The sequence below is a fragment of the Pempheris klunzingeri genome, chromosome 20, assembly GCF_042242105.1.
Source record: "Pempheris klunzingeri isolate RE-2024b chromosome 20, fPemKlu1.hap1, whole genome shotgun sequence".
Lineage (NCBI taxonomy): Eukaryota > Metazoa > Chordata > Actinopteri > Acropomatiformes > Pempheridae > Pempheris > Pempheris klunzingeri.
In genome coordinates this window covers 3,380,042-3,393,788 of record NC_092031.1, presented here as the reverse complement: position 1 = coordinate 3,393,788, position 13,747 = coordinate 3,380,042, and the positions used below count along the sequence as shown (strand labels likewise).

At 40.9% G+C, this 13,747-nt stretch overlaps 1 protein-coding gene across 1 annotated transcript in view; it reads right to left on the bottom strand.

Moving 5' to 3' along the window:
• Nucleotides 1-13,101, bottom strand: part of skap1 (src kinase associated phosphoprotein 1) — a 31,628-nt gene extending 18,527 nt beyond the window's left edge. Inside the window, exons 1-4 of the mRNA XM_070851845.1 lie at nucleotides 12,877-13,101; nucleotides 10,955-11,060; nucleotides 10,396-10,421; nucleotides 10,138-10,254 (exon numbers count right to left, since the gene is read on the bottom strand). Of these exons, the coding sequence (XP_070707946.1) occupies nucleotides 10,138-10,254; nucleotides 10,396-10,421; nucleotides 10,955-11,060; nucleotides 12,877-12,916 (289 nt within the window). The 5' untranslated portion in view covers nucleotides 12,917-13,101. The remainder of the gene's footprint in view (nucleotides 1-10,137; nucleotides 10,255-10,395; nucleotides 10,422-10,954; nucleotides 11,061-12,876) is intronic.
• Nucleotides 13,102-13,747: the final 646 nt, after the last annotated feature.

Sequence of the window (13,747 nt, the reverse complement as noted above, 5' to 3'; positions counted from 1 at the left end):
TGACTTCATTTTCATCCCTTTTGCGTTTTAATTAGCACCATCCACAGCTTTGGTATTGACATTAATTTGATGGCAATTTATTGATATTTCAGCATAACCTATTTAGTTGAGTGCAATTACCAACAAAGAGAAGCGGATAGATGTGATGTTAGAGTTGCGTCACGTGTTTTGTAAATCAAGGTGAGGAGTTGCTATAGGCCGCGCTAACTGAATCTAACGGCTCTCAGTGGTCATCAGCGGGGAAAAGATATGAGTCACCCCATTTCCAAATGGGAGGAAATAATCAATAGAAATTGACTAGAGATATGTGTTTAATTGATCTTGACAGAGGAGCATTTCCATAAGCAAGCTGACCCGAGTGCTGATAGGTGCTCCGTTCTGCTGCCTTCCTCAAGTTGTTTTAAAGTCGGAGGGGATACACAACAATGCATCTGAGCTGCCAGCAGTTTGCCACAGCCGCAATCTCTCATTTGGTTATTCTCACTCTCTCAGCATGGTGTTATGAGCTCAGCAGTTGATCCCGCAAGAAAAGGCTGATTTATGTTAGCATGACCAGAGGGAGTTAATGTATTCTCTCATTAAAATCCACTTTACTTAGGCTGAAAGTCAATCAAAGGCTGGATAGAGAGTGAATCAAAATGAAGGGAAATGGTTGGGTGGGAGGACTAATATGTTACATTAGATCTAACGGTGGTCATAATGCAACAAAGATGATATGAAAACACACACAAAAAAAAAGAAATGCACTGAAGATGTTGATGGTGCTACAGAAGATGGAGGGGCTGAAGGAAAGTGAGCGTTCGCTTTAGTGTGTTTTCTTTGAGACAGTCGGAGCGACAGCACTGGCAGAGTTCAGTCTCAGCAGGGGAACGTGCACTTCCAAAAGTAGGAACCACTATTTTATCACAGCTATCAAACACATTTAAGTTTGCCACTTACATGGAAAAATAAAGGAGAAAAATGGAGAAAAAAAAGCCCCTTATCTGGATTTTTAAAAATTGGCTCTCGGAAAAACGTTTCCTTCTTCTTTTGCGGCTCCGTGCTGCTATTTCATGTTAGAAAATGTTGCACACAATGATTTTTTTAACCTAAAAATCATGCCAATGTTAACAATATATATATTATACTGTATACATATTGTGAAAGAAGTCTTTGTGATGTTTGGCATATAAGTGTGCAAAGGGCAAAATGTTTGGAAAATCAAAATTAGCTGCCAATATTTCCCTCTTGCTCTGGCCATCATTGTCTATTCGGTGCATTTCAAGTCTGCCTATGTCTCTATAACAGTATTTGTCATGTGCACCAGCTCTATTTTTTCTTTCTGTGTGTGTGTGTCCTTGACAGTCATCTATTTCTGAAGTCCTTTGTGGTTCTAAGGTCATACTGTAGTCATTTTTAATGTTTATTCTCATATGTTGCTGTGAAGTTAAGATCGGCACGATTGCTGAATGTGTCTGTTCTACAGCGGCTTTTATTGGGCTTCTTTTCATTTATTTTGTATTCTAATGTATTTGCTTTGCTGCCATTTTTGTTTGCTTTAAGACTACGACCAACAATTATCTGATTATTTTTTGTAGATTGATTGTTTGGTCTATAAAATGTCGTATAATAGTAAAAAATATCCACCAACTGCTTGTTTTATCCGACCAACAGTCCAAAACCCAGTTTTATTCGCATCAAGGAACGACTTGAACAGAAAACCAGTTGCTGATAAATTTCTCTATCGGAAAAAAACAATTAACCAACATGTCATTTCAGCTCAAGTCTGCTTTTTTTAATCACACTTTGTTTTTGTTTTAATTCTTAACATCAACCTACCAAAAGACTGACGGATAAAATCGATGCTTTTGGAGCTAAATTTGGCTAATTACTGTTGCGCTAATGTTATTTATTGCTGCTGTTCCTGGTAGATAAATACATATATCGATAAAATAACTAAAGAAAGACAGAATCGTATTTTTAATCCAGAAAGAAAACTACAACACAGTGGGGAAATTCATCAGTCATCACTGGCCACTTAATGGGATTAATATATCTGTTGGATTTAGGAGTGAGTAGGGGAGGTGACACCTCCTTACAGCACAGGTAGGAATCAAAATCAGCAAGTTATCATATGTTTTCTTTCTCCTAGGCTTAGTCCTTGAGCACAGGGGCTCTCACAGTGCCTTTCGATGCAAGAGGTATTGCATTGAATGCAGCATCAGGGGGCAGGACCTGACCCCCGTGTGAACTCTGCTGATGAGGTGAAACAGAAGGCAGAGAGAGGCTCCCCGGCCCTGAGGGGGCTGCAGGAAGGAATGCTGCTGACTCTACAGACGAAGCGAGCGAGACCGCAATCCTCTTCGATACTGTCCTTGATTAGGAAAAAGGATTCACTCGGTGCACCTTCACCCACCCGGTGCTCAATCTGCGCGCAGGCCGAGCTAAATTGATACATTTTTCCTCATTACAGTAGAAGGCCTCTGCTGTGCGTCCCTCCAGCGAGGCGGCCGTCAAAAGGGAGGAGAGAGACTGAGAGGCACTGAGGTTAAGGGCAGAATGTCTTCCTTGCCCTCCTCTCCTCCCCCTGATTTGATTAAGACTTCAGTCATCGATACATAAACCGTGTTTAGAACCTCCTAATGCATGTGTTTGAACCAAAGAAAACATGCAGTGCATTATATCAGGCTGCATGATGCCTGCATCGTCGTCTAATAATGTTTAATGGGACCTGGAATTTATGCAGCAGTGATTAGAGATTTATTTATTTATTTTTTTTGGATCAGGGATGTCAATCAGGTTAAACAACAAATCTCTGACTAGAGATAAAAGCTTTACGACTGAGGGAAGCACTTAATAGAACAGAAAAAAAAACTAATGTACACACAAATGATCAGGTAAATATCTTATATCAGCGTTTTGGTTTTCTTAAATTCAGATTTGGACTCTGGAAATTAAGTCATAGTAACTATAATGCAACGCAGAGATCTCTGGTGTTTCTCTTTTATCGTCTGTTGTTGCTGGATGCAATTTGGAAGAGAAAAAAAAATAAATTTTTGTGCCTCTACGTAGGAATAGGATGTCAAGTCATTCCAGGCTGCCTTTTGCTCTATTCCTACATTCAAGCATCTCAGGCCGGCCACTGTAAAGACACTAAGGGGCTAAATTTACGGTGTGACATTGGCTTCCCCCTGGGCAGCCATAAGCAGCGTATACAGCGACCCTGAATTTCTCTTTTCTAGATTTACTACTACTATTCAAATGCTTAACTGCAGATACAATGATCCTCTAATCGCTGGGGAAGGTTTTCAGCTGCTTCACTGACACAGACCGACAAAAAGGGAGGGGAAAGAAAGAAACAGTACTAAGAATATAAATACTAACAATGGAGGCGTTCGGGCCCAAAGGAGAGCCTGAACATCTGTGATAAAAACGGGATATAACACAGTCAACGATGGAGCCTGGAGGGAAAAACACTCAGAGAAAAATCAACACACTCGCCCTTTCAATGTACAGTTATTGCAACTTTAAAATGCCTCTGTTGTTTTCTCTAAAATGCTTTAAATTTAATTTTAGCAATAATGGTAAGTAAAAACGTTGGCGAGGACCGCGTTATTGCACTGTGCTTTCTTAGCAATATCTCAAGTCTATTACCTTTTTATATAATTGCTCTTATTTCATAGCGACTGCCACATATTGTGCCAATAAACAATTATATGGCGCCATCATTCTTTGAATCCTTTCATAAATCACCGGCAAGTGCACAGGCAACAGGTGTTACAGAAAATGTGTTAAGTGGAGGAAAATGAGGCCAAACGCTCGTCGAAATTAGTGTCTTTTTTTAAATCTGATGCAGGCGGTTTCACTTAAGGTCCGCATACTTATTTAAATTATTTTCAGTGAACCAAATTATAGATTTTTTAACGTATTAAATCCAACAGTTCCCATTAACAGTTAATAAAAAGCTGGTGATTTATTGGAGTTTTTCCTATTAAGTGTCAACATAAATTTTACTGCGTTTTGAATTTTGAGCTGCAAATAATTACTGTGATATGTTGATTATATTTTTAACAGGTTTCCATTCAGTCCTTCAAAAACAAATATGAGTGATGGCTCAATAATTACATGATTTGGCCTTTTTGGAACACATTGGAATATGTTCTAAATACGAAATGTGGATCATTTTGAAATAGCTGCAACACCAGAAATCACACAAATATTGTGCCCGTATATAATTCAAGACACATTATTTTATACAACCGATTAACATTTCTGGGAAAGTCAAATAATGATAAAACAATTGTGAAAACAAGATTTTCCTCTTATTCAACTTTGTTTTATAATTTGCAAACTTTAACAGTTTTTTTTTTTTTTTAAATCTCTTTTGTTTGTTTAAATAAATAGGTAAATAAATTAGATAAAAATGCACCCAAATCGTTTTGCAGTGCTTCATTCAGAGGAAAACGGTAAATCAACCCGCTGTGACAGTAACTGCCGCAGAAGTCGTTTCAAACTGAGTTTGTGACAATATACAAATGGACTCATAGAAAAATACAACGCAATATAAAACAGTAAGGATGATCATTATTTAATGAATGTTTTTTCTCAAGACTTGTAACATTGTTTTTTTTTTTTTCTTTTATTATGTTTGCAGACATTTTTCACCGTCTTACCGCACGCAGCCAAAATAACTGAATCACTGAACATATCAAACTACTAAATTTGAAAATCAATAATTTAACCATGTTTATTCAAGCCTGGTGTTAAGACGTTATATTTTGAAGTTAATTATGTAACTGCATAATGGTTTTGTTTAAATACAACTGATTTTCACACAGCCAAACAGGACATGTTTCCTCTAGTGAGAAATGTTTTTCCAATCGACTGGATCCTGATTCTTTTTCTTTGAGATAAGCCAACTTACAGCACGGGCCACTATGAATCAATGGTAAAAATTTCCAATGTAGATAAGCAATCTTCCAGCAGCATTCAAGCCCACAGCAGCCCTGTCCCACTTGGCACACACACACACACACGTATACACTGCTGAATTCTTCCAGCCACGCGGAGATCCCGGCGTAAAGAGGGATGCATCCTCAACATCCTCGAATAACTCCGCAAGGGCATGTTAATGACCTTAAAGTGCTACATTACAGCAACAATTAAACAGAGGGATCCCAGAGGCATTGGGAGCCGTCGTGTCACTGTCTGTGTACAGGCCAACACATCTCTCCCATCTCCATTTATTTCCCTAAGAAATCAGCGGGGCCACCTGGGCTTGGCATTGAAACTTCATTCATCTCCAGAAATGGATTCCAGTGGAGGGCAAAATCAAATTCTCATTTGCAAGGCAGGGGGAGAAAGAGAGGGAGTGAATGCAGGAGGTACCTGGGAACGCTAACCTCTGGGTGAACCCGCCGCATCTGATAGTTTTGCTATTTGTCTGTGACATTGACAGCTCTGGGGGAGATTAGGAGCCACCCTGCCCCAGCTTCCCACTTTGCATTCTGCCTATGTGCCTCTTTACAGATGGACTGCTGCACATTTACCTTCGCCTGTTTTCCCTGGGTTTCAACACAACGCTACACCAGAGGCAACGGAGGGATGTAATTATATGCAATGCAACAATAAAACAAAGCAAATGAGGGGAGAGCATCAGAGGGCTTACAGACCGGGAAGATGCAAAAACTACACGGTGTGGTTGTCGGTGGGGGTGAAGCTGGAGATGAGAGTGATGGATGCCCTTCGGTTAAATACGTCCAAATCCCCCCTTCAAGCCCCTCTCTTCTTGCCAGGCAGTGTGAGTGAGTGTGTGAGAGAGAGTGTACAAGATTAATAGTGTAAACAGCGAGGGAGAGAGGGAGAGAAAGGCAGCCGGGAGAGGGAGAGAGAGAGAGAGAGAGAGAGAGGGAGAGAGAGAGAGAAAGAAAAGACTATCAGCATCTGCAGCAGCACAGTAGCCCTAGGGGAATAGTGTGAACTTTTGAACCCTGGTGGCAAGCAGCAGTCGCAGCGATGCACAGAGCCTGCTCCTGCCTCGTAATGTGTGTGTGTGTGTGTGTGTGTCTTTCTAGAAAAGCACACAGACAGCAACTGAGGGAGGAAAGGAAAGGAGAGTGAAGGAGAACGAGGAAGAGTGGAGGTCGTTAACATATTCCTCCCTCCCTTGCAAACTCGCCGCTCGTCGCTATCCAAATGTCACGAAATCCGTACACAGATGAATGCCGTGAAAAATTAATCTCCAGGCAGATATTCAGACGGATGGATACAGTAGATGGTTATCACCGAGTCTGAAGAAACTTTGTGACTGATCTGTGACAGGAAGGCCAATCATTCACACAACTCTGGAATGAGTGCAGACAGGTCACAGGTTGGCCAAGCAAGAGGCTAAAAGGTCAAAAGTTCAGTATGTGGGCAGACAGCATGACCACAGGCCAGCAGAGGAGGTCATCTATGCAGACCCAAAATACTGTCCAGGTGCTGCATGCAAGAGAGAAACTGGTTAAACGCTGCCGAGCGGTTTATTTAGCAATGTTTCGATAATTTTGTCTGCGATGCCATTTCATCCTCCGTGAAGCACCCACAAACGTGCTCTTTCACCAAGATTTAATTTGACCTCAGACACAGACAAGGGCCAGTTGGCATCTTATAAACATTGCTGATTAACCCCCTAATGGAGCATCAATCCGTCAGCTGGCATCCTTTCTTTTTTTTTTTTTTTTTTTTTCCTATTTCACCAGCCGAGAGACCTTCAGAGGCACTTCACTTTATATAGCTTTTCCGAGCTTCAGCCAAAATGACAAAATTTAGATTTAATATTCTATTTACCAGCACCGTGTAATAATGTTGTTACTGTGCATTGGCTCCTCATATTCAAATGAGAAATAGGCAACAGCGAGACATGACTTCGAATTGGTTATCCTACTGCATTCTATTGCAAGTAATTGGTTTAGGAAATTGGGCCGGCATAGTAATCACTGACGGGACCCACATTCCTGCGTTCTTTAAATAGTTCTGCGCACCAGAACACACCTGCCTTTAGATGCTACAACTAATAAGTGATTACTCATTTAAGTCATTATGCCAAACTATAAGGAAATGCAGCTTTTCAACATGAAAATCTTTGGATAAAAAAGAAGCAATTTAAAGAAAATATAGTCTAAATGATTAATTAACTAATCAAGAAAATAATCAAAATGATTGCTGCACATGCCTATATCTCAAATTAAATAATCACCAAGACATTTCTTATAAATCTGAAATGATTAGATAACATATAACACAATATAAACAGTAAATTATCACTGTATGTGGGATCATATAATTCAAAAACACCAATCTCAAACAGATAAAGTGGCCTGATATGAGAAGGCAGAGAATAGCACGCAAATGGAATCTGAGTTTTGTAAATAAATTCTTTAGGACGTACACCAACACCTGAGCAAACACAGGCTATATGGTACATCGTGACAGAATAATAACGATCACAAAGAAGAAGAGGGAAAGGTATCTGAGAGCGTCATCTTTCCTGCACGCCTTCTGAAACAAAGCTCTTCCTGCAGCGCTCTGTCATCGCTGCAGCTTCCCAGCCAAACATCCCGAGCGCCCAGCGGTGCTCCCCCAATCAAAGAAAAACAAACAGGCCATTTCAACTTCGTAAACTTGACCTGCAAACAACATGACGGGGCTAAAAGCCCCACATCTCCGGCTGTCTCCTGGGGTCTATCTGTGTCTGTGCATGTGTGTGTGTGTGTGTGTAAAAGCGATTCTAAACGCCAGAGGGAGAAATTTTGTGCATATATTTGTTTATGTATGCAAAATGTACTGGAATGGCAGAGAGTGTGTGATGGAGAGTGAGAAAAAAATGTGTGTGAGCCTCAAATAGCAGAGAGAGAGAGGGGTGGAGGGTGCTGAAGGGGGCAGACGAGGCTGGGGTGAGGCTGCAGGCGCGGTCAGGTCACCGGTGCGGTCGGCGGGTGAAACTCAGTTCACATTACCATGCAGACACCCAGGCTAACAATGGAGGCTCCATCTGTTCCTGTCAGCCATTACAAATCTGGTGTCACCCAGTCCGCTGAAGACAACAGGCCACCGCATCTAATCAAACGGCACAGGCTCCTCCTGCGTGTAAAAGCAGCCATCGACTTCACACTCACTCACTCTCTGGTTAGGGAACAGAGAGCAGCGAAGGCAGGCAGTCGATTACCACGGATAATTCATTCTCCAAGTCACAAAGTCTCTATTGTGTACAGTAGGCTCAAATAAAATGATACAATTAAACTCAAGACGGAGAAAAAAACTCTATTTTCTACCTTCTTCTTATAGCTACATACTATTCACTAAATCACAAAATTATCATTCATTTTTGCAACAAAAGGTTAGGGTTAGAAAAAAGGAAATTTAAGTAAACCCCAAATCGTCACCATGGATGATTGTTCCTCCAAAAAATGCCACTGATTTCATTAAGTGCCATTATTTTCCGCAAACACTCCCTCTTCATTGAAACGGATCACGCAGCAGAAAAGTGTGAGCCATTTCTTTCAGCCGGCAGTGAACAGAGAATGAACTATGAACTCCACATGCCCTCTTAGCGAGGACACAGGCCATTCACTGCGCTAACATGGTCTCAGTCCCCCCGTGATGAAAAGACACGGGGCTGTGGGGAGGACGTTTTTCTTGCTGAATCAAATGTTATGATTATCGAGCCGACAATAAAAATGTGTGTGGGTTTTTTTTTTGAAGTGTAGTTGTTTAGTAACGAGGGACATTAGCTGTCGATATTCAAAACAAAAATGCAAATTAAAAAAAAAAGAAAATTCTGGTAGTGCTGCATAAATGACTATTTCTCACATCCAACACCGACAATGGCGTAGACACAATGTTGGAGCTTTAACAACTATCGTGTTCCTCAGTAACAGACGGCGAAGCTTGTAGTTGGGCGTGTTACCATTATAGCCTTAAGGGAAAATTTTAAAGCATTTTATAGGTTGATTTTGTTTGTTTCCCCAAGGAAATCTCGTCTTGTTTATTCTGAAATGAACAATTCCAAAAAATGAATTATCATTGTCTCGTGGTCTATCTTCTCACCATCTGCCCTGATTTGTTTACTCTATTTTTCCAAAGTTGCACAGAAAGGCGGTAGTTACTCTTCTGTGGGCAGAGGACCCATTTCCAAATAAGGAGATCGCTTTTGACTACATCCAGCTGGCATTAAAACGAACACATTATTGTTTTTTTCTTGCTGGGAAATTCCACGATTCCAGCGTTAACTCAAGAAAGGAGATGAAAAAAAAGCGCAGGGTAGAAATGGGCACCTGAGGCAGCCGAGTCAATAATGCCCACCTGCGGCATGTCACGTCAAGGGCTATTAGCTGGCGCATAGAGTAGGAAATACAAAAAGTCTGAATGGAAGGGAGGGCAAATCCGAGAAAGGAAGATAGAGAGAAAGATTGATAAAGGGAGAGAGGGATGGAACACACATGGCCCCTCAGGTACAGTGTTGTATTTCAAACCCGGTTGTGAAAGAATAGAGGGGCTCGGGGTCAATCAATCACTGCATTAGCCTGCAGCTACAAAGCCTCCTCTCTGTGTGGGCCGCCTCCGTGCCTCCCACAGTCCACACGCACAGCTCAAGGGGACAGATCAGGAGCCCGGGATCGGCCACTGGAGGGAGCTCTAGGTCCCCATTCAGGACTTTGTGGACCACCAGCCTCTTTCTCCAGCTTCAGCCTACCTGCACACTGGCCAGGAGTGGAGAGTAGGAGTAGGAGGAGTCACTGATGTCACCGGAGCCAGGCAGTGAGGTAGGAGGCCAGAGAGGGGGGAAATTTCACACATGTGGTGTGTTTTTTCAAATTAAGAGGCCGAAAAACAATATACAGAAAAGGGAGTCTGACAGCGCTCACTGTGGCGGTCTGGTGTAGGCCAGGGTCGTGTGTCAGAACTGCACTTGTTTAGTTTTCCTCAGAGGAATACAGCAGTGTCTACTGTGGCTCTGATGCCTCTTTTTCTTACCCTTTTCCTTTGTCTGTGTCTGTGCAGAATTACTTTGCAAACTGTCGCCTTTCAGCAGAAACACATGTTCACACAGATACTGAAAGGCATTATTATCACACACACACACACGGGGAATCAGAATCCGGACTACTCTTAACTTACACTCAGGGGCTCCATCATCCTGGTAGTCGGAGGCTACTGAGGCATCGTCTGATGGGGCAGAGCGACCAAGACTGGAACTGCGGTTGTCATCAGAACCATCTTCCTCCCTATAGTCCGCTGAGTGTGTGTATATATGAAAATGTGTGTGTGAAATAGAGGGAGATAAAGCAGATGTGAGTCAAGTAAAAAAAAATAACCTCAACACACACACACTGCTGAAACGTCAGGATAGAGATTATTCAGGGTAACTTTACTTACATCTGAAGGGGAATTCTTGAGGGTTTCTGTAAAATCCAAACAAGCATTAATCAAAATCTTTTGCACCATTTTCTTTCATTTTTCACACACTTCTATTCCAGCATTGCTTTCTGCACAGAAAACCACAAAACCACAGGTTACAAAACAAGCACACGTCTCTGACTGTGCTGTGCACACCAGTAGAGTTGCTTCCGGAGTAAACTATCACACTGCACACAGTTTCAGTGTCTCAGGTTCATGGACTGCTCATTGTACTTGGAAGTTATACATTAAGGTTAAATCATCCTGATCAAAGCAGATTAGTCTGAGATCTTTAAAAAAAACTTTTAATAACAATAAATAAGAGCAAGACCAGCCTTGAAGATGACGCCATTAGATTGAATTTTGTCAACTGTGTTAAAAGCAATTGCAGCTACAATTCAGCTTCTTCTGTGGTATTAACAGCAACAGTTAGATAATGGTGTCATGAAATTACACTGTGACATCTGACCAGTAAAGCAGCTTTCTGGGTTTCTTGCTGAACACTGACTTAATGTTGCTTCTAGACTTAAAATCCTACCTTACATGGACGATCCTGAAGTTATTTAGCAGGACCTTCCGTGTCTCTTGGGCACTTTCGCTGAGGTCCTCGTCCTGAAGGATATCCGATACGAACAGCTCGCAGTCTGAAAAGAACAGAAAACACTATCAGCCTGACATTCATAACAATGACACAAATTCTGAGGGATTCAAACACGCTGAATAAAACTGTTCCTGACACACAAAAACTTTATATGATCAGAATCAGCTTTAATGGCAAAGTATGTGAACACAGAAGGAATTTGCTTACACATAAACAGACAAACAGGGAAACAAGAACAACCAAGCTGAACAAAGTAAACACACACTTAACATAAGCATTTAACCTCCATGTACACTGTAAATATATAAAATATATTCAAAGTATATATTTAACTATAACAAAAGATATGAAGTAGACAGTAGTGCAATGATGCAGAGTACAAATATGGTGGAATAAATATGAGATGACTATGTACAGGTACCGTTATCTACATGAGGTAGATGGATATGACAGGATATGGACGTATACAGTATATACAGCGTGTTTGGGTTTATAATGTGTATAATGTAAGACAGAATCCTCATCACTGCTCAAATTATGTACAAAGATAAAATCCCATAATTAGGTCCCAAAGCTGATTGTCACTAAATACAATAACCTTGGGGTATAAAATTCAACATACAAGTCTGAAAACTTTGAGAACTGGCTGTGCTGCCACTGTATACTCATTAGGGATGTTCCCAGTGACTAATTTCCCTGTCGATAAAACAAAAATGTAAATTTAGCCTAGTCGATCCGTCTAAAAGTATGAAACGATGCCATGCTGCCCTGCCGAGTGTGGCTAGCAGCGTTAGCACCAGCAGCCTGAAGAGATAGATGGATGGAAATACTGCCAGACTTTGCTGTTTTACAAGACGTCATCTTTGTCCCACTTTGTTTAAATCCAGGCATTAATCTGGGAGGCTGACAATGTGTGTGGCTGGGTAACTAAACACAACAGTTAATAGTAACAGCTGGTTTAACTGACTAGTATTTCATCGGCTGATTACACGTATCTCTAATACTCAAAACAGAAGACAACTACATGAGCACCTGTTTAACACGCTTTAGCTTAACACGTTTCAACATCACAACCTTGTAGTTTTCATCTTCCAGCTTGTTTTTGTGGAGAAGTATTTGATAATTTAAAAAGTATAACTTCCTGTACATATTATTCAAACTGAAACTAAAAAATTACATCAAGCCTCACTGATGAAAATTAATCCCCATAAAGTTTTGTTTTTCTCTAAGCCTTTTTCACATTTGTTGACAGTTTCTACATCGATGATTGGTGGCTGACATTTTTAACATGCTTTTCGTTGACTTGTGAAAATTAATCCATAAGACATTACATTTTCAAATGTCTGCAGAAAGGAAATAGCTCTGATTAATATTTTCTTTCAGCAAATTCCACGTATTGGCCTACAATGCAAACCTGATTTTAAGTCGTAGCAATATAACTCAGTACAGAAAGGCCAATGCTTGCAGAACAGGTTGGCCTACATCTCTTATCTGATTCAATTTCTTTATACTCTCACTCTCATATTACACAAATGGACAGACATTATGCAAATGTTCTTCCAAAGGTACTGTTTGCTGGCCTGGCAGTGCATGCAAATGTAGTGAATGTCACAGTGCCACCATGTTGGGAACAGCTCACTACATAACAGGGGAAGAAATATGATGTTTTTTTATGTACTTTAGAGTTTTTGATTCAGATCAGAGAATTTTCTGAGCAATAAAATGTAAAATTGGCAAATTTTAAATATCATTTCGTTGATTTTACGATATTTCCATTATTACACTCTTCTTTAATAAGAGATAAAACTGTACTGTATCAAACAAGCATTATAAAGCAGGAAAAAAATAAAGAAATTTACCATCCAAAAGCCTCCTAATGTCGTTCGGGATTGTCCCCATCCCTGGCTGTCACCTATCCAACTCGAGACACTTTAGTTCGCTGACTTTTCAGACTTTTTTCTGACCCCTCACACTTTGGTTTTTACTCCACAAGGCAGCCTATGCACATGCAGATTCTGTCATACTGTCACAGCTACATGACAGGAACAAGAGTCTGGCAAACACAGAGACAAACTCACACAGCGTCTAAGCACCTGTGTCCTCTTGTTCTGAAACCTAACTTCCGTGCATGCATCTAGATTTGCACAAAATGGGGTGGAGCAGGTGCATAGATGACAACTTCCTCTGCACTCTGGTTTCTCAGTGGAGAAACAAGCCTGAATAGAGACAACGGTCCTCTACACTGCCTTATTGTAGGCTAGCAAAGCGGCCTGTGGTCAAAAGTGTGATGTTATGTATATCCAAATGTATAAAATAACCAAATTGAAACAAGAGATCGGAAACTTTTGACATGACTGGTATCTGCTGCTGACACAACATAACACACTGCCTCTCCTTTTATATTTTACGTTTTGAATATGTCAATATTCATCTGTTCCATAATCAAATGGAACTAGATAAGAGATTAAAGGACTTTTTTGTGTAAAACCCAACCAACTGTAGTGCAGTTACATTTAGAAGTGCTGTGAAAGAGGTGAAAGAGGCTTGATCATACCTTCAACCACACGATCTGGGCTCACACATCCAGGCTGACATGCATCTGGACGGTCGAAGTGCCCTTGAGCTGGACAGCGAAGCTCCAGATATGCTGCTGTTTTGCAGCTGGACGTCCCTGCAAAGTGGGAAGAGCAAACAGACACTCCCCCCCCCAAAAAAGTGATTAAAATCTTA